This window comes from Pseudorasbora parva, chromosome 13 (assembly GCF_024679245.1).
Source record: "Pseudorasbora parva isolate DD20220531a chromosome 13, ASM2467924v1, whole genome shotgun sequence".
NCBI lineage: Eukaryota > Metazoa > Chordata > Actinopteri > Cypriniformes > Gobionidae > Pseudorasbora > Pseudorasbora parva.
In genome coordinates this window covers 16,463,308-16,488,236 of record NC_090184.1, presented here as the reverse complement: position 1 = coordinate 16,488,236, position 24,929 = coordinate 16,463,308, and the positions used below count along the sequence as shown (strand labels likewise).

Here is a 24,929-nt window from a genome sequence, read left to right as displayed (position 1 = left end):
ATTTTGAAAGCGTGTCCTCACACATTCTCATAGCGGTCAGAGGTGAAATATTTAGCGGGAGATACCAAAAATCAACACAGAGGAGATCGATCAGATTTTGTTGTTTTTTTAATTCACTGTATCGTCGAATCAAACTACATTTGCAATATACTGTAGGAAACCAACGCAACAAATAAGAAATAAGGTAAGAAAGTGAAGCTATGGTGCTGTTAGCATACAGTAAGCTGACTCAGATTTTCACTTAATCATAATGCAATTATATTTTATTCACATACAATGACTCAGTCGCTAATTTTGCGTTCTTTAGTCATGTTCTCAGACGTGATCGTGCCAAAGGAGACGTTGTTGGCTCCTCCAGGCTCAGAGGAGCCCGTGTTTGAACGTCATCTGCCCTCATACAGCGGCTGCTCGGAGCGATTCCGCCTCGGCGAGCGCAGCTTCAGCCGCCAGTACGCGCACATCTACGCCACCAGACTCATGGAGATGCGAGACATCCTCACCCAGAGAGCCACGCAGAAATGGGGTGAGAAAACACACACGAACTCACTCACAGCCTCGTATTTTCCCCAAAGCGCTTCTGACCGTGAGTGAATGTGTGTGGCAGGTACCGTCGTGCCCATCAGGAAGCTGTGTGACCTGCAGATGAGTGAACAGTGTATCATAGTGGGCACCATATTCAAAAGCATGGAGCTGCAGCCCTCCATCCTGAAGGAGATCAGCGAGGAGGTTAAACACTGATGTTACAAACTGTTTTCTTTTCCCCTTCCTCAGTCCTTTCTCTTTTTAAAGATATAGTTCACTTTAAAATTATAATAAGCCCCTGATTTACTCACCCTCAAGACATCCTAGGTCTATATGACATTCTTCTTTCTGATGAACACCACCAGTCATATAAAAAAAACATCAGAAAGAAGAAAGTCATATACACCTAGGATGGCTTGAGGAGAAGTAAATCAACTACTCCTTTAACATGTCCTTTCTATCTTCAGCACAATGTGTTGCCCCAGCCACCTCGTACCAAATACATCACTCAATCTGATGAGCTTATTTTGGAGGATGAACTTCAGAGGATTAAACTGGAGGGAAACATTGACACCCCCAAGTTTGTAACAGGTGGGATACATGTAAAAAGATACACTTATCCGTCTCAAACTTCTCAATTTTCCCTCTTTGTAATGAAACTGTATTTTCAGGTAGTGTTATTGCCATCATGGGCGCAGAGAAGAATGATGGGAAATTCACAGTTGAAGACTTCTGCACGGCTGATCTTCCTCCACAGACACCCAGAAAGACACTTAGCTCAGACAGGTACAGACACACACCTGACCTGACTGACTGAGCAGTGGTAGGATTGCACCACGTTCTTAAGTTCTTTCTTAAATTGGAATGTTAAGTCCACACTATAGGCTTAGTAATTACTAGCTAGTCTGTAACTAATACTGCGTTCCAGGCAACCCGTAACCCATGTTTTTCCAACCTTCTACCCGTGAAAGTGCCCTGGAACGGCAGTGAAACACGTGACTTCCCACCCGTGAACTCGTACTAGATTGATGTTATGAGTTCACGTCACAGAGTCGCATAGCCTGTGAAACAACAATGGCAGCCTCTAGTTGCGGTGTGCATGACAAATAACGTAAAATAAAAGGTATAGGCTAACAGCTTCTTTTGCCTTATGTGCAGTTTTTTTCACCACCGTTTCCCTCAAATAAACAAGGAGTAAGAACCTTTGGTGATATAAATTATTGTAAATGAGCATAAGCCCCATATGGTCTGACCTGCTTTGTTTACAACTAGATATCGCAATTCCTTGCGCTCAGACAGTTTGGTGTGACTTTGCCTGGAACGCTACAAAATCGCCGTTGTTTGAAGTCGTAACTTATGGGCTCAAACACCTGCCTGGAAAGCAGCATAAATAACTCATTTGTTCTTGAGGCAGAACATAGCTAGCAGTGATGCGCGGGTTGATCCAAAATGAGCAGGTGCCTATGGTCACCCACGGGTACCCGCAGTTACGAGTCATCCAAAAAACGTTATGATATTCGGGTCGCAGTCGGTCGGGTCGTTTGAAATTAAGATGACGTGGGACAAAATGCCAGATTTCCCAAAAAGTTGAACTGAGCAATGCCATTGTACCATTTTAATAGGCAATACTTTTAAACGGATATAGCTCAGTAATGTCCAACACGATCACATGGTAATGCGTATCAATAGTACGAGTGTGCAATCTCGTGGAATGTATACGCCAAAATGAGTTTTTCCTTGCGTATTACATTCCAGGGCGGGATTTTTGTTGGGAAAGTCGGGGGAGAGTACACTTCGATTAGACTGGATAAACACATGCAGTATTTATTTATTTAATAATTTATTTGATAGGGACAGATACCACCAACATAGATCATTTAAACTAAACAATCTGATGTCTGTATCACAGTGTATATAGCCAAAGGCTAATTTGCAACACTTGTCCCTTATCACTATATATAACACTAGGCTATATCTTACAGCATTCAGAAAAAGAACAGTTTGCGACTTTGCGCTCCTATGGGCTTTCACATTTTTCCAAAAGTGGGCTTTCTCTCAGTTGACCTGCTAATGAGTTGTCCAAGCAGGGTCAAAACATAAACATCGCGTTTATCAATAATATGAATCTAGAGCTGAAATGGACAATGTTGAGCTGCCTCAAGAACTGCCTGCTCTCACCGCCGCACCACGTCAGGGCCTGAAACTTTTCTCCTCCACAGGCTGGATTAACAGATATTATGCCAAAGAACATTTACTACTTTTAAAAAATGCGGATCAGGAAGTGGGTCGGGTACAATATTTTCTTCTTTTTTTGTGGTCCAAGTTGCGGGCGCCGGGCGGTTTAGTTGAAAACGTTGGTCGGGTGCGGGGTGTTTATACATTGACCCGCGCATCACTGATAGCTAGTAGGCCGTAAGCTCTCCGTAAAATAATGCACAGTCACATAATATGACGTTTTCCTTCAATGATCCAATTGCAGCCTTCAAATAAGTGAGCAGAAGTTCAAATAACATGAATTTCAGTTTATCCTTCATTCAAACTACTTTTGCTTCACGTAACTAACGGTAAAGTAAGTTTCCATTAAAGGGGACATATCAATCAATCAATCAATAATTTATTTATATAGCGCCTTACGCCTCCAGAACAAACATCAAACGACAACATAAAGACAAATCCAACCAATCAAGACCAAGACTAAAAGTCAAAAGCTTGATTAAAAAAGTGTGTTTTCAGATGTGTTTTGAAAATACTCAGCACCGTGATGTTTCGGAGGTGCACAGGGAGTGCATTCCACAACTTTGGTCCTAGAACACTAAATGACCGGCCTCTAAACTTTTTATACCTGTATTTTGTGGTAACCAGAGAAATTTGATCAGAGGAACGGAGTGTCCTGGCTGGCTGATATATTTTTACTAGTTTTAGTGAGGTACACTGGGGCCAAACCATGGATGGCCTTAAACACAAACAACAGGATTTTATACTCCACCCTAAACTGCACTGGGAGCCAGTGAAGCGAGCGGAGGACAGGGGTGATGTGTGACCGTTTAGATGTGTTAGAGAGAAGACGTGCGGCTGCGTTTTGTACCAGTTTAAGGCGACTGAGAAGTGATGTATTTAGTACAGTGTAGAGGGCATTACAGTAGTCGATCCTCGAGCTGATGAAGGCATGAATTGCTTTTTCAAGGTCGGCTCTGGACAAAAAATATTTGACCTTACTAAGAAGTCTAAGCTGGTAAAAACTTGCCTTCACTACTGCACCAATCTGTTTATCATACTGCATGTTTTTGTCCAAAATAACACCCAGGTTACGTACAGACGGAGCACACTGAGGTGTCGTAGGTCCAAAGGTAAAAGCACTGCTGGATGAATCCAGGCTGAACAGGATGTACTCAGTCTTTTCTTCGTTTAAATGAAGGAAATTCTGGGAAAGCCACTGTTTGATGTCCCGAAGACAATTATAGAGAGGATCCAGTGCCGAACGATTACTCAGTATCACAGGAAGGTAGATCTGGAGGTCGTCGGCATAGAAATGAAAATGAACGTTGTGTCTGGAGATGAGTTGACCAAGTGGCAGAATGTAGAGAGAAAACAGAATAGGACCGAGAATGGAACCCTGTGGTAATCCAGATGACATAGGGGCAGCTGACATATGAATAACATAAGTGCTTTTATATATAAATAACATTCAGAAACATTCAGCATTTGAAACTAAATGAAGAAGGATCAATAAATACTGAAACAAAAAAAACATAAGAAATGACGAGTTGATTGTGACTGATTTTATTTGACATGCACGTAGCGGTGTGATGTTTTGGATGGGTTCGTGTTGAAGAGCCGCTAATAAAGCAATCCGTTTTCTCTCTTAAAATGTAAGCGTAAATGTCAGCATTATGTTAGCTTATACGTGTAAAGAATTGATGTCTGTCAAACAAGAGTTTATTGATGCAGTTCAGTCTGTCTGCTGTTTTAGTCCAACCGTTCATCTTGATCGGAGGCTTCCATAAATGTTTAGTTTATACATAGTTACGCTTCAACTAAGTTTAATGGTGCAAAGCGTTAACACTGTCATTAATGCATTAATGCTGTCAACTTCCACTGCTCCATGTCCTCTGCTCCATTTTTCAGATGCGCTCATAATTTCAAACTTACTGTATATCAATGTAAACTGTATGATGCTCATCATATGTTGTTTATAAAATATATCGATTGCATCATACAAACTCAATATAAAAATCAGTAAAAATATTTAAAGTATATTGGCCGACAACTGATCAGGTATATTGTTAAAGTACTGCACACGTAAACTTTCCTGTTTCGTTGTAGGTTTGTGCTTCTTGCCTCTGGTCTGGGATTGAACGGCAGCAGAGCAGACAGCATGATGGGATTGCAGCTTTTGGTCGACATGGTAACCGGTCAGCTTGGAGACCAGGGGGAGCAGAGCGGAGCCGCGTCCATCTCTAGAGTCATATTAGCTGGAAACATGTTGAGTCAAAGCACTCAGGACAGAGAATCAACAACCAAGGTGTGCAAATTAGACTTATGGTCCAAACTGTGAATTAAAATGTGTGTGAAGTGATGATAGAATATGCCAATGCTACGTTTACATTATGCTCCACTCTAGTTTAGCTTTTTATAGAAACAAAAACAACTGAATTCAGGTGGATGATCATAAGTCGCTTTAATTCCATCAGCTCATCTAGAACGAGCACTGGTCACGTGACGAGAAGACAAGCGTATGTTATGAGTGTGTGTTACGTGTTAGCAAAGCGCTCGCATTGAGCATGTGTTGCATGTTAGTGGACTAGACCGTGACGGAGGATTCAAACGCGATTTCAGTGCATTATTGCAGTTTGAAAGCGGCTTCCTGGGGCATGCAAATATCTTCCAATATGATTTATTTAGTTGTAACCATTCTCTTAGCTCTGTTAGCCTGGCTCTGCCCTCCTACGTACTTCCGCTCAATTTTCATTTTCCTTCAGTACAAATGAAATGTGCAAGAGTCTAGTAAGACCAGGCTATAGCTCTGTGTCATGCTTGAAGAAAAAATTGCTCTCTATTTGCACTTAGAATATTGAGGACTTTGATTATGGTTATTGTTTGCACTTAATACCTGTGATAAATTTGTGGGAATAAGTTCAGAGGTCAAAAGAAGTTCATGTGGCCTAAGATCTGAAGAGACAATCATAAAAGAGAGAAGCCAGTCAGTTGAGTTTTTGCCAACCTTTACAGTGCTTGTTGTCTTTTACTGTATGATAATTCATACTCAGAAAGTAGAACTGAAATGACATTCATTACAAGTTGATTAGTTAAAACATTTCAAAAGCACCTGCAAACTATTTTTCTAGTCATGTAATTCATCATTGAGGATTTCTTGTTAAAAATCTTGTGAACCCGATCTCGTGTGTCTCGTCTCGTGAGATTAGTCTCCTCACACCCCTAATATATTTACATTCCATGAGACTCTCAAAAATTGATTAAAAATATATATTTTTTAATCAAAAATAAAATACTTTTATTTCTTTGGAATGAGTGTCAATAACCAACTAGTTGGGATCATGACCATTTGACCAATTTATTTCTGATTAAGCTCTCTAAAATGTTGATTGTTTAAATTAATATATTTAATAGTATATTCATGCTTGTAGACTTATATATTTCCTTGCAGGGACAGTGAGATGGTGAATGTGTTTCGCTCGCAGCCAAGAGTCCCTAAGCACCTAGTCGTGATCACATTAATTTGGCTGCTTTAATTGTGAGAACCCCTCGAAAACGTCTATCATGCAAAAGAACAGATTCCTAAGATTATGTTTATAATAATAAAAATAATGTATTTCTATGCAGCGAGAGTAATAGGGAACACGTTATACTCAGCAATCAACAGTGACTGAATCTGCCAGCCCACCCAGAATCCGACGGCCAGGACAGAAATATGTCATACATCCATCATGTTTGTTTAAACTTTGGCCATGTTTATCATGAGAATCCAACTCTTTAACAATGTAAATGATTTAGAATGCATGAATTAGCATTAGACATCCCATTTATGCAGAATTCAGTGACATTTAGTGAATTAATCTTGTCATTTAAACTGTTTTCTATTTGAAGGCAAAGTATCTGACTAAGAAGACTCAGGCTGGGAGTGTGGAGGCTATCAGACTGCTGGACGAGCTTCTAGTTCAGCTAGTGGTGAGTGTTCCGCTCAAAATGTGGATTCTGGTGATGGACTAAAGGGCGGCAGTGGCTCAGTGGTTCATGTAGGTTGTCTACAAACCGAAAGGTTTGTGGTTCAATCCCCGGTTCCACCTGACCAAGTGTCGAGGTGTCCTTGAGCAAGACACCTAACCCCAGCTGCTCCCGATGAGCTGGATGGTGCCTTAAATGGCTGACATCGCCGTCGGTGTATGAATGGGTGAATGTGAGGCAAAAATGTAAAGCGCTTTGGATGGCCATAGGGTCTGTTAAAAGGCAGTCCATATATAAATGCAGTCCATTTACCATTTAAAGGCCAAATTTGTGACTTGCTGAAATGTATTCTCCGCTATTTAATCCATATATAAAATTTCAAGAACCAGGTCCTGTAGCTCTTAGCTGTTTTCTGATCTCATGGTGGGGTTAGACTAGTTGCTATCCATTTATTCAGTGTCTTTTAAATCTATCATTCTGTTAGGAACACGGGGGCTTTTACTTTAATTTCCAAGTGTATTATGTGATTTGTCCTTTTCAGGCCTCTGTACCTGTGGATGTCATGCCTGGACAGTATGACCCAACAAACTACACCCTCCCCCAGCAGCCTCTGCACCGCTGCATGTTCCCTCTGTCTGTGCCCTTCCCCACGCTGCAGTTGGTCAGTAACCCATACCAAGCCGTCGTAGATGGTGTGCGGTGAGTAACTGCCTTTCTTTTTACTCTGGATTAGTGGTATGGTTTGATGAACAGCACTTGACGGTGAATGTTTTGTGGTCTCAGGTTCTTGGGCACAGCAGGACAGAATGTCAGTGATATTGGGAAGTACAGTAGTATGGATGATCATCTGGAAATATTAGAAAGCACACTGAGACTCCGTCACCTGGCTCCCACCGCTCCGGACACACTGGGTCAGAACACACTTTTTTCTTTGATTATTTATATATTTGGAAAATAAATTTGGTCTGATTTTTAAAGGGGTTATCTGGGTTATGCAAGCTTAACAATTATTTATACTGCACATACAGTGGATTGAGTTGAAATTATTGTCTGTGGTGGTAATTGCACATATGCTGTATGAATACAAAGAAGTTAAAAATAACCCTGAATATTAATTTGAACGCGTTATATATATATAATTTTTTTATATATATACATATATATATAATTTTTTTTTTTACTTTCAAATTTCTGATATGAAGCCTAATGAGATATATTTGATGGAAAAATTAGATGAGAGGAAAAATTATATTTCAATGCTTTTGCATTTTTCTAGGTTTCTTCCCACTTCATTAATTTTGTCAACAGTTTTGCTTGCAAAAACATTTTTTGAGAGAACGCAAAAGCATTTGAATGCATTTTTACCCTTATATTCTTTCTCATTTTTCATTATAAGCTCCATAGTCTGCAGATATTAAATATTAATGCTGGGTAATCGATTAATTGTGATTAATCGCATCCAAAATAGAAGTTTGTGCTTGCATAATATATGTGTATGTACTGTGTATAATTATTAAATACACAAATGCATGTATATATGTAAGAAAAATGTTACATTTTTATATATAACATTTATATATAATTTATCTTATATAAATATATGCAGTATATACATGCAAATATTAAATATATACATGAAGGGCTGTGTATTTATATATACATAATAATTAAACACAGTACACACACATATTATGTAAGCAGAAACTTTATTTTGGATGTGATTAATCATAATTATTAATCGATAATTAATTGATTGCCCAGCATATACACATACACACACACACACACATATATATATATGTACCTTGATTTGCATTATATTCTTTTATATATTTTGTATATTGTACCATGTTAATGCTATATTTCTCTGACATGTTCTGTTGAATCTTTAGGTTGTTACCCGTTCTATCAGAAAGATCCCTTTATTCTGGAAGAATGCCCCCATGTGTACTTCTGCGGAAACGCACCCAGCTACCAATGTAAACGAGTCACAGGTGAATAGAAGACGATTTAATAGTATTAAGAACAGCACTTTGCAACGGGGTGTCCATGCTCTATCAATATCTTTGTTTGGTCATTTTTGTTGCTCTCAGGTCCTGAAGGACAAGATGTTCTCCTGCTAGCTATCCCAGAGTTCAGCAGCACACAGACAGCCTGTCTCGTGAACCTGCGCACCCTAGAGTGCGAGCCGGTCTGCTTCTCCTCGTTCTCCACGGAGGATGATGAGGACAATGAGATGAATATCAGCCATTAAACACTCACTTATCAACATATTACAATTATTCGCTTATTCCTGTTGTGTTGTTTGTTAATAAAGCTCCATCTTTTGTATGAAAACTCTCTTTTTCCTCTTTGAGTGTATATATGCTGTTGTATGGACCTTGTGTTTCTGAAGTTATTTGCCTCATGTACTTAAAATCACCATTATTCTATCCTTTTATTAATTTTATGCACCCTGCATGAAACGGTTATGATTATTTTGCATCGCTCCATACAAAGTCCTTAAGTGAACGTTTATATAAACATTTGTAGTATGACATCACCATGTTAACTTGTGCCTTCATTTTATCATTTAGAAACTAATTGGTTTTGGATAGTAGATTCCAGGAACACACTTGTGTGTCAGAAAATAGCTGGTTTATTATTTACTGAGGGGACTGTGCTGGAAATCTATATTAATGGGCAGATCTAATACTACGCAAATTGTTGGTGCATATTACAATTTTTTCACCGTAAGATATAAGATAAACATTAATAATGTGACCTTTAAAATGTCAACGTTTTTTTTTAATATAGGCTACTAACAAAAAACGTATTCCTCAAAAATCATAAGAATTGCTTTCAAATTTAATCCAGAGAGTTTTTGTTGCCATCTAGCGTTAAAAACAAACAAACACATTGAGTATTACGCATAGACTGTTACGTTTACACTCACTTTAAAAAAAAATGTTTAAACCCCATATTCTTTGTGTATTTCTATAAATAAATAAAACAGTATTCATGTTCAGATATGCGTTGCTTTTTTCCAGATAAGCGTTTAATTCTTTACATGACGTCACGGTACGCTTGTGCTACGTCATTGGTCTGCGACCGTGTCGCTTGTTTAGCTCTTTTCAATGAAACGTTAGACACATAACTACATTTTTGGACATCATAAAGGTAAATTATGCACTCGCCGTTATGTATTTCTTGCATGTGTAATATTCTGTTCTTTATTTGCCTACAAAATCGGCACGTGTCAGCCCAGTATCAGAAAATGCCAGTTTAATCGTGTCTCGTCAACACTGATCACTGAGATGATTTCCTCTGTCTTTAGATGCCTCTGCCTCCAGCTTTACTTGCACGCCTCGCTAAAAGAGGGATCGTAAAACAGTCTGACCAAGGTAAGATGTTTCATGCACATTTACATTTTACTGTGTAATCCATAAAACATACTGAATAATGAGTTAATGCTATCATTTGTTGTCTCTTAATCATCAGAAGCTGAAGAGGAGATCATCGCTGAAGACTATGACGATAACAACGTTGATTATGAGGCTACAAGGCTAGAAAATTTGCCAACGAATTGGTACAAAGTTTTTGACCCCTCTTGGTAAGTAGTTTATAAGCTTGTATTTTTCTCTGGTTAGCTGTATCATATAAAGACGTCATATTTGAATGTGAATTTGAATGACCTCTTTCATGATTTTTGAAGTTACTTAAGAATAGCTTGTTAATACTACGATGCATTTCCACATTGAAACTTATTTATTCATTGCATATTAAAAAAAGATCACCCACTTGTCTTGTGCTTAGCGGTCTTCCATACTACTGGAATGTGGAAACCGATTTAGTGTGCTGGCTGTCTCCTAATGACCCTTCTTCTGTCATCACCAAGGCGGCTAAGAAACAGAAAGGTAAAACATGGACATGCTAAAGTACACAAGGATTTTGTGCTGTTATTGAGATGTATGCTGAAAATGTTTGTGTTTTACTTCCCAGGTGATTCTGGACACGACAAAGGAGACGGCCACTATGAGAAGGCAGAGAGAGACCGGGAACGAGAGCGAGACAGGGAACGGGAGCGAGATCGGGAGCGGGACAGAGACAGGGATGACGGCCGGGACAGAGATAGAGACCGAGATAGGGATAGAGATCGAGACCGGGACAGAGACAGGGACCGTGACAGAAGGATGCGGAGAGATGACAGTGCTCCATATAACAAATCAAAGAGAGGTAATTTATGCATAATCTTCCTCAAGTATTAAATTCATAATTGAAAATGTTGCCTCAGTAAGCCTGAACAAACACCTTTTTAGGAGGACTAGGAGGAGGTCGGAAACAACAGCAGGAGGAAATGGATCCCATGGATCCCAGCGCCTATTCGGATGCTCCAAGGTAATGACCAGCTAGTTTAAAAGGAACACTATGGTTCTGGTTGAAATGGTATAATAACACTACTCTTACAGTCTCATTTTTCAATTTCCAAAAGTTAAAATCAGTTTTATGTTTATAATTTTTTTCTTCTTCATTTTAATCAAATGAAATGATGAAAAGCTGATGAAGTGACTCTCAGAGCAGCTTTGGAAATGTGTTGATATCCTTATATACCATAGAAAGACAGCAGATGCTGAAAACACTACTAGCGACACATGCTTGATCAAACTGTGCCACCCCCATTCACACAGAAACATGCAAAACAAGCAGACTTAGTCTTTTGCGGTTTAATAATCACAATCAAAATCATATAATTTTGCATTATACAGTAAATTCCATTTTATTTGAATGAATATATCTTTTCATTGTTCTACATCACATAAATCATAGAACCCTACATCGGAGACCTATTCAATTTGCTTAAATGTTTAGTCCACAATACAGTGCACTCAAATTGTGTTTACATGAAATCTAAAAATCGTTTGTTTGTGTAACAAAGAACATGTTCTTGATCAATATATGGTGCTGTTGCTTTTAGGGGCTTATGGTCCACCGGTCTTCCCAAACGTAATGAGGCAAAGACTGGAGCGGACACCACAGCAGCAGGACCCCTGTTCCAGCAGAGGCCGTACCCCAGTCCCGGAGCCGTCCTGAGAGCGAACGCGGAGAACACGAGGCGCTTGGAGGAAGATGATGATAGTGATGATGACTGAGCAGGAACAGTGTGTCTTTGAAGCCTTTATTGCCTTTTAAAAGGCTGAAGTCATTTCCTTTCTTACATTTAGGACAGATTTATTTGTAAATATACCATGTGTTGTATGTTATACATTTTATAAACAATTGTCATTTACAATAACATAGTGATGCCATTCCCTGCGAAATAAACATTTTGTTTAAAGGTGCGTTCAGTGGTTTGGTAAAAAATCTTTTTTTCATCTGAATGGTGTACACGCATGAAATGAAGACTGCATTGCAAAGAAAAATTGTCTTACTCTGCATTTTTGTTGTGGTTTCTAGTACAAATATCTAAACATTCTTGGATGCAAATTAGCTTATGCTATACTCTGTGCAATACATATCTTTCAGTTTCACTGTCCCTGTTCAAAGTCAAGAAATATTTACTTGAGAAGCAAAGCTATGAAGTTTTTTTTTCCTTTTGTATGAAGTTTTATTATTGAATTATTTTAAGCATACATTAATGTAATTTTTATATTTTCAGATATGAAGACTTTAAACTAAAATGTACTTCTCAAGTGTATCTTGATATAAGGTTATTTAGCCTACATATTTGTCCTGGAAACACGCACAAAAAAATACATTGTACGATGTTGAAATGCTCCATAGGAGAGATGCTCACGCTCATTGGCTGGCTGCAGTCTAGTAGCATAATATCATTCACTGATGCGAAAAGACAACGGCTGAATCAGTACCTCTCCGGCTGAAAAATCAGAAAAAGGTCTGGAGCCAGACAACAGAACACATCAGCATACACAACGTTGAAATATTATATGATAGAGAAATGCAAGAGTAGTGTTAAACAAAAAGGCCATAAGTAAACTAATATCTTTTAAAAAGACTGTCAATACAGCAGCTAAATCAAATAATGTTGAGTAAAATTAAGGTCAAAGCCTTCTTGCACTGAACATGCTGCATGGTTTCAACATCATCAGGGGCTGCAGTCATGAGTTCATTCATCTCATAAATCAGACACTTGCGATTCATCAACTGCTAATGCACTCGCATTCATGTAAAGTAGCCTAGTTACATGTAAAGTAGCCTAGCCTAGACATATTTTGGTGAGTAAAGGCCAAATGCACAGGATATAGTACCTTCAGTGCTCTGTAGATGGCGATATCGCTTCTTTATAGCAAAAACTGCTGCAGAAAAGGTTAGGTGCAATCTGGGTGCAATGCAAAATGTAATGTGTAATTGCATTACTCAACACAAATGTGCTGGAGTAAAAAGTACATTTACTTGTTCAAAAATCTAGTCAAGAAGAGAGTAAAAGTTGATCATATCTTTGACACTCAGTACAACTACAAAGTAGCCAAAAATATACTGAAGTACAGTAACTAATTACATTTACTCAAATACTTTACCCCTCACCTGGACAAGCATAACATGAAAAAAGTGTATGCAATTTGGTGCAGATGTTATTTATGGGCAAAAAGTGAGATTCAATCATACCTGTGAACTTTTGGGTAGCAAAATCCGGGATAGATTGGCGGGGTGGGTGGGGGGTGGGGTGGGAGGTTAAATCCTCACATAAACCCATAATAATAATAATACATTTTATTTGTACCTGTGCTCTTCTTACATGTAAAACAACGTATCAAGTGGGGAATATACATACATTGTTATTAGTTTGCACTGCATAAGTTAAGAATTCTATATAGATTATTCCTTCTTAAAGGTACTGAAGTTATTTACTCAAGAACAGAGCATATTTAGTGAGCAATTACTTCTGTTCTTTATATTGTCATTATAAGTGGATACTGTCACTTTAAGATCTTCCCCTGTCGCACACATAGACAGTAGGGTCGCACATGATGAAGTCGCAGTTACAAAACTTACAAAACGCGTGACTGTCCCCCATCTGCTCCTCTTCAGGAAATTAAATTCGCTGTCCCATTGATCACGGTATTTACACAGGGTTTGGGTTTGTTCTCTATCATCTCTATCGTTAGTTACGTCCATCATCCGTCTGTTTTGTTTTTCCCCGCGTTGTCACTCGTCGTCCTCTGACCTCACACACTATAACCAACCGCGACAACGGCCACCTGTTGTAGGCTACTGCAGAGGGCAGTTATCGCGAGGCTAGTTACAGAACTCAGATTGGAAATGTTTTTTTGTTTTTTTACTCCGGTATTATTATTTTTTAATAACGCAGGTTAAAATACGGGAGATTTACGGGAAAATACGAATACGGGAGGACGGCGGGGAAGAAGGGTAAAATACGGGACTTTCTCGGCTAAAACGGGATACTTGACAGGTTTGGATTCAATTCTAGCTTGTAAGGTATATATATATATATATATATATATATATATATATATATATATATATATATATATATATATATATATATATATAGGAGTCAGATCTTGAGCTGACAGATGATCGCGGAAGATTTGGTTTCAAAGTGAAATGTAAAAGCGCCTAATAAAGGGAGTTTGTCATTGTGTTGTGTTTTTTATTAAGAATAATAGGCTAATTTTAAACCGAAACTAAAATCTGCTTGGCCGCACAGAGGGCGCATTTACTGACGAGCTGTCAGCGCGCACTGGCGCGTTTTCAGTTCATATGGAAGCATAACTTTCATAGGAATTCATTGAAAGCACTCGCTTTGCATCCGCTCCCGTTATTAATGCCTGAGCGCGGCAGTGCGCATATGTTCCTTTCGGTTAGATAGAATTAGTGATTTAAAAGCCCCGTTATTACCGATGTGGTCACGTCACACCTTGATTAACCGGTGGGAAAATGTCCACACCGTCACATGTAGCCTACATTCGCGAGATAGCCTACATTTGAGAATGTTAAGAGCTACTTCTGTAGTTATTTTGGTGAAAGTAACTCAAAAGTAATACAGGAGTAATGTAGCCTCCATTACAATTCTGAGACAGTAGCCTATAATATTGTAATGTAAAGAATTACTTTTAAATAGCAGTAATAAGTAATCTATAATATATTACAGTTTGGAAGTAACTTGCACAACACTGGTAACGACGTCTTTAGTAGCCTACCTTTTATGACTTAATGTCTTATGAGAGGAAAATACATTGTCAATGGAGGCCTTTTTGAGCCATCGGATTTCAACAAAAATATCTTCATTGTGTTCCGAAAATGAACAAAGGTCGTACGGGAGTAGAACGACATGATGAGGGTAAGTAATTAATGACAGAATTTTAATTTTTGGGTGAACTATAACCCTTTAAAAGTTTCTTATTTACGTTTATGTATTTTGATGGTTGTTAACTCAACTAGACTCTTCCGCAGATTCCAAAGCGCTATATGACGTGGGTTGCTGCAGCAGGTAGCCTAGCTACATATAAACATTCAGCACTATACATCTCTGTTGGGTGTTTTGGCGATTGATGTAGTTGGCGAGTTTCTGCAGTTATTGAATATTCTTGAGTATTCATCTTCGGTGTTTGACTCCGGACTTTGACTATCGGCTTTGGATTGGCGACACATTTCGACTCTTGGTTTTTGACTCCCTTCTGTTTTTGACGCACGATTTTTGACGGTTTTGGGATTCCCGTTTTTGACACTTTTCTGGTTTTGACTCTCGGCTTCGGACACTGATTGGTTCACAGCGCGGCACTGAAAAAAAACAACGGACACTTTCACACTTTCATGAGCCTTTCATGAAAATGGGAGAGATCGGCATTTTATCAGTGTGTGTAAGTATGCAATATGATTTACAAATACTTACAGCCAGTAAAGAACTTTATAAATTTGTGTTTTGAAAATCCTAAACATTCCCATTATTATTTTTTGAGTTTTCATTGTTATATATTGAAATGGACAGATGACATGCTGTAAATTGGTGTTAGTGTAGCCTACATGGAGAAACGCTATATTCATTATAAAATGTATGTTTCCTGATACACTCTTTGTTACTGAAATGCATACTTGTTAGACAGCTTCATGTAACGTTAAACATATTATTTGTGCATTCTGTGCTGTAACGTTACAATATTTCCCAGTAGGCTAAACTGTCCTGAATTGTTTTATTTATTTATGAATTTTTGCCTAGTGCAGGTGGAAAGACAGAGAGCTGTGTTTGGTGTGCCCCTGATCGACCTGAGGAAGAGTGGACAGATGAGACAGGGTCTTCCTCTATTGCTCATGCGCATAGTGGAGTTTGTGGAGAAGCATGGTGAGTGCCGTGTGTTTCTCACTCTCAGTGTTGGTCGATGATCACATCTGTGCTGAGATAATGTGTGTTTGTGTTTAGGTCTCAGTGAGAGTGGGCTGTTCAGGGTTGGTGGAAAAGTGAAACGCTGCAATGAATTAAGGAAAAGTTTTGATCAAGGAGGATTTCCAGAGTTTGACAGTGGGGATATTCCTACTCCTGCCTCCTTATTGAAACTTTTCCTCAGGGAGTTGCCTGGTGGACTTATTCCAGAGCTACACATGACACAACTGCTGAAGGTGTTCAGGGGTAGGTGAAGCTGGGGCGTTGATGAGAGAACATTTTGGGTTCCTGCTGCACAACAAAATTGATTTATCAAATCGGACTAAATCTTCTTGAATTCTTTATCTTGCAGACTCAGAAGATGAAGAACTCAATCAGGCTGTGAGGACGATCCTGAACCGTCTTCCTGAGGAACATTTTAACGTCCTCTCCTACCTGCTGTTCTTCCTGGCCCGTGTGGCTGCTGAGAGTCATCTAAATCTTATGACATCCAAGAACTTGTCAATAGTTTTTGGACCCACCATCTTTCAGTAAGTGTTTGTATTTGTGTATTAATCTGATATATTCTGTACTTCAAAGCACATTACAATGTAACTCAGGGGCTGAGGTGTCCTATATAGTAATGTGACATGTGTTATCTGTGTGCAGTGTTCCTCTCTGCCCCACCATGGTTGAGGATCAGACTCTGTGTAACACTTTGACAGAGCACCTGCTCAACAACCTGAAACATTTGCTGCCAAACATTTACCCTCATGCATCCACCGGCAACACAGCAGTGAGTTTATACTGTGTTTTAAGTTTGTTTCAGATTATACTTGTATCTGTGTGTGACTGGGTTATGAATTTAATCAGAACATTGTTAAACTAATACTATTAGTCATTGCTAGTGTGTAAGAGTGTGTGAAAGATTTAAAATGCTTAGAAATGTGCTTGTGTGTTTGAGGAGGCAGGGGACTCGACGGATGAAGAGTGTGTCAAACAACCGCCACTCACAGAAATCCGGTACGTATGCTGAGAACACACACACTGGTCATAATGGATGCTGGTCATTATGGGTTTATCATAAATCATTATTACCATCCTTATGCTTGTTATGTGTATATATTTTCCAGATCGAAGCTACCTAAAATTGGAAAACTGCGGCGATTGAGAAAAAGATTAAGACGTTTTGTAAAAATAATGTGCTTCTGCACTGGCAGGTATGTGGCAGGATCTTTATAAAACATTTTTATGTATGAGTGAGAAAGAGAATGTTGTGATTTGTTTTCCTGTGAATGTGCCCAGGTACATTTAGTTATACGGGTAATGAATGTGTTGAGTGAACAAACATAATCGGTTTTCTTTCCTTTTCATTCCTTCACCACATAGTAGTAACAACACAGAGAGTGGAGAGGAAACCTGGACATAGGTGACCAGGACTGCAAGACACTGAGGTCGGTGAGGGTCATTCGAAGACAGTGAGGCCGGTGAAGGTCATGGCAAGACATTCAGGCTGTCACCGCAAGACACTGGGTCCAGAGAGGGTCACCAGATGACATTGGAGCGGGTGAGGGTCACAGCAAGACATTAGGGCTGGTGAGGGTCACCGGAAGACATTAGGGTCAGTGAGGGTCACTGGAAGACACTAGGGCTGGTGAGGGTCATTGCAAGGCACTGGGGTCAGTAAAGGTCACAGCACTTGGGCCAGTGAAGGTAACTGCAAGACACAAGGGCTAGTGATGGTCACTGAAAGACATTAGGGCTGGTGAGGGTCACTGCAAGACATTGGGGGCCAGTGAGAATCCCTGAAAGGCACTGGAGATGGTGATGGACGACAGCAGGTGTGATTATGAAGATACAGAGAAGACAGATGCTAGACTCTGAAGCTGATTTAAAGGGTTAGTTCACCCAAAAATGAAAATTATGTCATTAATTACTCACCCTCATGTCGTTGGACAGCTGTAACACCTTCGTTCATCTTCAGAACACAGATGAAGATATTTTTGTTGAAAGCTGATGGCTGAGAAAGGCTTCAAAAAGGCCTCCAATTGGGATTTAGTACATTTCGACTGACCCACTCACAAGACCCCTAAAAGGCACTAAACACTTTGTTACAAAGTCCATCTCACTACAGTGGCTGTACAATCATTTTACAATGCGACGAAAATAGTTATTGTGCGCACAAAAATCAAAATAACGATCTAATCCACCAAATTATTGACGTGAACTCGACGCATGCGCGAGAATATGACGCAGCTCTGCCGTTCGAATCATAGACAGTAAAAGAAATGGACTGAGCGATCCCATTGACGTCAACGGCGAAAAAATGAAGTCAACCTAGGGGCACTCACTTCCTGATGGCTGAGCGAACTGCGCAGGCTCAGACTGAGCTTGACGATGTAGATGTGACGTGAGCCTCCTGTCTGACAGCTGTAGGTCTTCTAGTAGTTGTGGAAAGTAAAATCTGAATCACGTTGTTTAAATATTTTCTCCCGTTGCTTTTGGCTCACTATGGGCTTCTCCCCATTCTCCCCCCTTGATTTTATCAGACTTTATGTCTCCACGTCCCCCCGACTGTCTCATAGACAGTAAAAGATTGCCTGCGAGCGTCTCCTCAGGTCTATACGGTAATTTCTCAACTGTGCGACAGAGTCGCGTTGGTTATGACGCAATCGTTAGCCTATTTTTACAAAAACAGGTTCTGCGGGGCGATAGTGTTAGATACAAGGTAACGGAGCCTTTTATGCATTGTCGTGTTTCTTTAGAAATAAACAATGGACAAATGGAGTCTTTAAACGTCTCAGATGTAAAGTTATTCACTGTCAAAGTGACTCAAAAATCAATGGGAGTCAACGGGATGCTAACAGCAGGTGATGCGCTATCGCGTGAGTTGATTTTGAGACAGTGAGTTGATTTTGAGCGTGAGTTTGATTTTTTTTTTTGCGCACAAAAACTGTTCTCGCCGCTCGGTACAATTATTGTACAGCCTCTGTAGTGAGATGGACTTTGTAACGAAGTCTTTAGTGCCTTTTATGGGTCTTGTGAGTGGGTCAGTCGAAATGTACTAAATCCCAATGGAGGCCTTTTTGAAGCCTTTCTCAGACATCAGCTTTCAACAAAAATATCTTCATTTGTGTTCTGAAGATGAACGAAGATGTTACAGGTGTCCAACGACATGAGGGTGAGCAATTAATGACATCATTTTCATTTTTTGGTGAACTAACCCTTTAATTCAAGCTTGTCATCTTCAGTTAATTAATAAATATTTTTTTCTTTGTACGCAGTGTTTTGTTTGTAGTTGTCCAGTCAAGTTGAATTTACAAAATGTCAACAACAAAAAAAGCCCAAATTCCACACTCCAAAGTTGAGCTGTTTACACTTACATTTACTTACACCAAAATAAACATACACCATAAAACACCCTAATATTAAAACATTTCTGAATATAATTATTTTTAAAAAATCACTTTTATTGGTGTTGTTAATTAACATTAACATGGAAATGCTTACACAGAAATAAATTCATTTAGGTTTGGAATGACATTAGGGTGAGTAAATGATCACATTTTTGGGTTGAACAATCATATTTTTCAAGAGTTAACACATAATTTAAGTAAGACACTGATATCTATCTTTCATGAGGCTATTACATTTCATTAAATCTATTTAAAAAAAGTTAATACAACTTTTAAAGAGGGAAAAAAAAGCTTTGCCCTTAATTCACGGGATCCAGACTTTAAAACAGTTTTATAGACTATAGTTTAACTGTAGGCCAGTTTCATTTAAATGTAAGATCATGGCAGTTACAGGGTAAAAAACATAGACTGTAAAAACCTTGCTCCTCATTATATGGCTATATGGTTTCTAAAACTATGTAAAACTTTAAACATATATAATAAACTATTATATTTGTAACTAAGTATAAAACATGTAAACACCTATAGAAAATACGAAAACAGCCTCTATAAAAGTGATTTATATTCTGCAATATTAATTATAGCAACATTTTTAATAAATGTTTCTTCCAAAACACCATATTTCTCTTCGCTCACAGCGTTATTCAACACAGAACCTGTAATGTTTCCATATCACACGATTGTATAAAACTAAATTCGGAGTCAAAGTGCCATATATAGAGCAGTATTTAAACGCAGCGTATACGTTCGTCAGCAGCTGCGCTGTGCGGATATTCGCCTTTTGCAGTTCCATGCGCTCAAATACTAATAAATAAATAGAAAAATAGCGACTAATATGGAGGGGAGGTCTCTCTGTCGTTTAATAGCACAACGGCAAGCGCGTCGAAGAACGGACGAGAGACGATGCGCGCGCTGCTGAGCCATAAACACTTGGGTGAAGATGACAGAATAAGACTAGGCCTACTGCACACCGTGGTTTTGATTTTTTTATATATATATATATAGTAATAAAGTAATTCAGTTCAGTTAGAGAACAGGCCGTTCAAATAAAAACTGAAGTTGTCTGCTATATCCGAACGAGCGTCGCAGCAGGAGTCAGATCTTGAGCTGACAGATGATCGCGGAAGATTTGGTTTCAAAGTGAAATGTAAAAGCGCCTAATAAAGGGAGTTTGTCATTGTGTTGTGTTTTTTATTAAGAATAATAGGCTAATTTTAAACCGAAACTAAAATCTGCTTGGCCGCACAGAGGGCGCATTTACTGACGAGCTGTCAGCGCGCACTGGCGCGTTTTCAGTTCATATGGAAGCATAACTTTCATAGGAATTCATTGAAAGCACTCGCTTTGCATCCGCTCCCGTTATTAATGCCTGAGCGCGGCAGTGCGCATATGTTCCTTTCGGTTAGATAGAATTAGTGATTTAAAAGCCCCGTTATTACCGATGTGGTCACGTCACACCTTGATTAACCGGTGGGAAAATGTCCACACTGTCACATGTAGCCTACATTCGCGAGGTAGCCTACATTTGAGAATGTTAAGAGCTACTTCTGTAGTTATTTTGGTGAAAGTAACTCAAAAGTAATACAGGAGTAATGTAGCCTCCATTACAATTCTGAGACAGTAGCCTATAATATTTTAATGTAAAGAATTACTTTTAAATAGCAGTAATAAGTAATCTATAATATATTACAGTTTGGAAGTAACTTGCACAACACTGGTAACGACGTCTTTAGTAGCCTACCTTTTATGACTTATGGTCTTATGAGAGGAAAATACATTGTCAATGGAGGCCTTTTTGAGCCATCGGATTTCAACAAAAATATCTTCATTGTGTTCCGAAAATGAACAAAGGTCGTACGGGAGTAGAACGACATGATGAGGGTAAGTAATTAATGACAGAATTTTAATTTTTGGGTGACCTATAACCCTTTAAAAGTTTCTTATTTACGTTTATGTATTTTGATGGTTGTTAACTCAACTAGACTCTTCCGCAGATTCCAAAGCGCTATATGACGTGGGTTGCTGCAGCAGGTAGCCTAGCTACATATAAACATTCAGCACTATACATCTCTGTTGGGTGTTTTGGCGATTGATGTAGTTGGCGAGTTTCTGCAGTTATTGAATATTCTTGAGTATTCATCTTCGGTGTTTGACTCCGGACTTTGACTATCGGCTTTGGATTGGCGACACATTTCGACTCTTGGTTTTTGACTCCCCTCTGTTTTTGACGCACGATTTTTGACGGTTTTGGGATTCCCGTTTTTGACACTTTTCTGGTTTTGACTCTCGGCTTCGGACACTGATTGGTTCACAGCGCGGCACTGAAAAAAAACAACGGACACTTTCACACTTTCATGAGCCTTTCATGAAAATGGGAGAGATCGGCATTTTATCAGTGTGTGTAAGTATGCAATATGATTTACAAATACTTACAGCCAGTAAAGATCGAACTTTATAAATTTGTGTTTTGAAATTCCTAAACATTGCCATTATTATTTTTTGAGTCTTGTTTTCATTGTTAAATATTGAAATGGACAGATGACATGCTGTAAATTGGTGTTAGTGTAGCCTACATGGAGAAACGCTATATTCATTATAAAATGTATGTTTCCTGATACACTCTTTGTTACTGAAATGCATACTTGTTAGACAGCTTCATGTAACGTTAAACATATTATTTGTGCATTCTGTGCTGTAACGTTACAATATTTCCCAGTAGGCTAAACTGTCCTGAATTGTTTTATTTATTTATGAATTTTTGCCTTGTGCAGGTGGAAAGACAGAGAGCTGTGTTTGGTGTGCCCCTGATCGACCTGAGGAAGAGTGGACAGATGAGACAGGGTCTTCCTCTATTGCTCATGCGCATAGTGGAGTTTGTGGAGAAGCATGGTGAGTGCCGTGTGTTTCTCACTCTCAGTGTTGGTCGATGATCACATCTGTGCTGAGATAATGTGTGTTTGTGTTTAGGTCTCAGTGAGAGTGGGCTGTTCAGGGTTGGTGGAAAAGTGAAACGCTGCAATGAATTAAGGAAAAGTTTTGATCAAGGAGGATTTCCAGAGTTTGACAGTGGGGATATTCCTACTCCTGCCTCCTTATTGAAACTTTTCCTCAGGGAGTTGCCTGGTGGACTTATTCCAGAGCTACACATGACACAACTGCTGAAGGTGTTCAGGGGTAGGTGAAGCTGGGGCGTTGATGAGAGAACATTTTGGGTTCCTGCTGCACAACAAAATTGATTTATCAAATCGGACTAAATCTTCTTGAATTCTTTATCTTGCAGACTCAGAAGATGAAGAACTCAATCAGGCTGTGAGGACGATCCTGAACCGTCTTCCTGAGGAACATTTTAACGTCCTCTCCTACCTGCTGTTCTTCCTGGCCCGTGTGGCTGCTGAGAGTCATCTAAATCTTATGACATCCAAGAACTTGTCAATAGTTTTTGGACCCACCATCTTTCAGTAAGTGTTTGTATTTGTGTATTAATCTGATATATTCTGTACTTCAAAGCACATTACAATGTAACTCAGGGGCTGAGGTGTCCTATATAGTAATGTGACGTGTGTTATCTGTGTGCAGTGTTCCTCTCTGCCCCACCATGGTTGAGGATCAGACTCTGTGTAACACTTTGACAGAGCACCTGCTCAACAACCTGAAACATTTGCTGCCAAACATTTACCCTCATGCATCCACCGGCAACACAGCAGTGAGTTTATACTGTGTTTTAAGTTTGTTTCAGATTATACTTGTATCTGTGTGTGACTGGGTTATGAATTTAATCAGAACATTGTTAAACTATTACTATTAGTCATTGCTAGTGTGTAAGAGTGTGTGAAAGATTTAAAATGCTTAGAAATGTGCTTGTGTGTTTGAGGAGGCAGGGGACTCGACGGATGAAGAGTGTGTCAAACAACCGCCACTCACAGAAATCCGGTACGTATGCTGAGAACACACACACTGGTCATAATGGATGCTGGTCATTATGGGTTTATCATAAATCATTATTACCATCCTTATGCTTGTTATGTGTATATATTTTCCAGATCGAAGCTACCTAAAATTGGAAAACTGCGGCGATTGAGAAAAAGATTAAGACGTTTTGTAAAAATAATGTGCTTCTGCACTGGCAGGTATGTGGCAGGATCTTTATAAAACATTTTTATGTATGAGTGAGAAAGAGAATGCTGTGATTTGTTTTCCTGTGAATGTGCCCAGGTACATTTAGTTATACGGGTAATGAATGTGTTGAGTGAACAAACATAATCGGTTTTCTTTCCTTTTCATTCCTTCACCACATAGTAGTAACAACACAGAGAGTGGAGAGGAAACCTGGACATAGGTGACCAGGACTGCAAGACACTGAGGTCGGTGAGGGTCATTCGAAGACAGTGAGGCCGGTGAAGGTCATGGCAAGACATTCAGGCTGTCACCGCAAGACACTGGGTCCAGAGAGGGTCACCAGATGACATTGGAGCGGGTGAGGGTCACAGCAAGACATTAGGGCTGGTGAGGGTCACCGGAAGACATTAGGGTCAGTGAGGGTCACTGGAAGACACTAGGGCTGGTGAGGGTCATTGCAAGGCACTGGGGTCAGTAAAGGTCACAGCACTTGGGCCAGTGAAGGTAACTGCAAGACACAAGGGCTAGTGACGGTCACTGAAAGACATTAGGGCTGGTGAGGGTCACTGCAAGACATTGGGGGCCAGTGAGAATCCCTGAAAGGCACTGGAGATGGTGATGGACGACAGCAGGTGTGATTATGAAGATACAGAGAAGACAGATGCTAGACTCTGAAGCTGATTTAAAGGGTTAGTTCACCCAAAAATGAAAATTATGTCATTAATTACTCACCCTCATGTCGTTGGACAGCTGTAACACCTTCGTTCATCTTCAGAACACAGATGAAGATATTTTTGTTGAAAGCTGATGGCTGAGAAAGGCTTCAAAAAGGCCTCCAATTGGGATTTAGTACATTTCGACTGACCCACTCACAAGACCCCTAAAAGGCACTAAACACTTTGTTACAAAGTCCATCTCACTACAGTGGCTGTACAATCATTTTACAATGCGACGAAAATAGTTATTGTGCGCACAAAAATCAAAATAACGATCTAATCCACCAAATTATTGACGTGAACTCGACGCATGCGCGAGAATATGACGCAGCTCTGCCGTTCGAATCATAGACAGTAAAAGAAATGGACTGAGCGATCCCATTGACGTCAACGGCGAAAAAATGAAGTCAACCTAGGGGCACTCACTTCCTGATGGCTGAGCGAACTGCGCAGGCTCAGACTGAGCTTGACGATGTAGATGTGACGTGAGCCTCCTGTCTGACAGCTGTAGGTCTTCTAGTAGTTGTGGAAAGTAAAATCTGAATCACGTTGTTTAAATATTTTCTCCCGTTGCTTTTGGCTCACTATGGGCTTCTCCCCATTCTCCCCCCTTGATTTTATCAGACTTTATGTCTCCACGTCCCCCCGACTGTCTCATAG

General features: G+C 39.5%; 4 protein-coding genes across 4 annotated transcripts; all 4 read left to right on the top strand.

Moving 5' to 3' along the window:
- The first annotated feature begins 19 nt into the window (after positions 1-19).
- pold2 (polymerase (DNA directed), delta 2, regulatory subunit) lies at positions 20-9,367 on the top strand. Its single transcript, XM_067412561.1, has 11 exons — positions 20-184; positions 308-523; positions 605-726; positions 990-1,113; positions 1,194-1,308; positions 4,846-5,044; positions 6,628-6,708; positions 7,247-7,404; positions 7,489-7,616; positions 8,598-8,699; positions 8,799-9,367. The coding sequence occupies exons 2-11, from the start codon at positions 310-312 to the stop codon at positions 8,957-8,959; spliced, it is 1,404 nt and encodes a 467-aa protein (XP_067268662.1). The 5' UTR covers positions 20-184; positions 308-309; the 3' UTR covers positions 8,960-9,367.
- Positions 9,368-9,773: 406 nt separating this feature from the next.
- Positions 9,774-12,023, top strand: pqbp1 (polyglutamine binding protein 1). Its single transcript, XM_067412560.1, has 7 exons — positions 9,774-9,864; positions 10,022-10,088; positions 10,186-10,297; positions 10,501-10,601; positions 10,687-10,920; positions 11,004-11,082; positions 11,660-12,023. Exons 2-7 carry the CDS (start codon positions 10,022-10,024, stop codon positions 11,832-11,834), a joined length of 768 nt encoding a protein of 255 aa, XP_067268661.1. The 5' UTR covers positions 9,774-9,864; the 3' UTR covers positions 11,835-12,023.
- Positions 12,024-14,964: 2,941 nt separating this feature from the next.
- LOC137039309 (protein FAM13A-like) lies at positions 14,965-17,635 on the top strand. Its single transcript, XM_067414662.1, has 8 exons — positions 14,965-15,004; positions 15,881-16,003; positions 16,082-16,288; positions 16,395-16,572; positions 16,691-16,817; positions 16,986-17,044; positions 17,155-17,241; positions 17,411-17,635. Exons 1-8 carry the CDS (start codon positions 14,965-14,967, stop codon positions 17,448-17,450), a joined length of 861 nt encoding a protein of 286 aa, XP_067270763.1. The 3' UTR covers positions 17,451-17,635.
- A 3,677-nt stretch (positions 17,636-21,312) lies between these two features.
- Positions 21,313-24,207, top strand: LOC137039308 (protein FAM13A-like). Its single transcript, XM_067414661.1, has 8 exons — positions 21,313-21,318; positions 22,209-22,326; positions 22,405-22,611; positions 22,718-22,895; positions 23,014-23,140; positions 23,309-23,367; positions 23,478-23,564; positions 23,734-24,207. Exons 1-8 carry the CDS (start codon positions 21,313-21,315, stop codon positions 23,771-23,773), a joined length of 822 nt encoding a protein of 273 aa, XP_067270762.1. The 3' UTR covers positions 23,774-24,207.
- Positions 24,208-24,929: the final 722 nt, after the last annotated feature.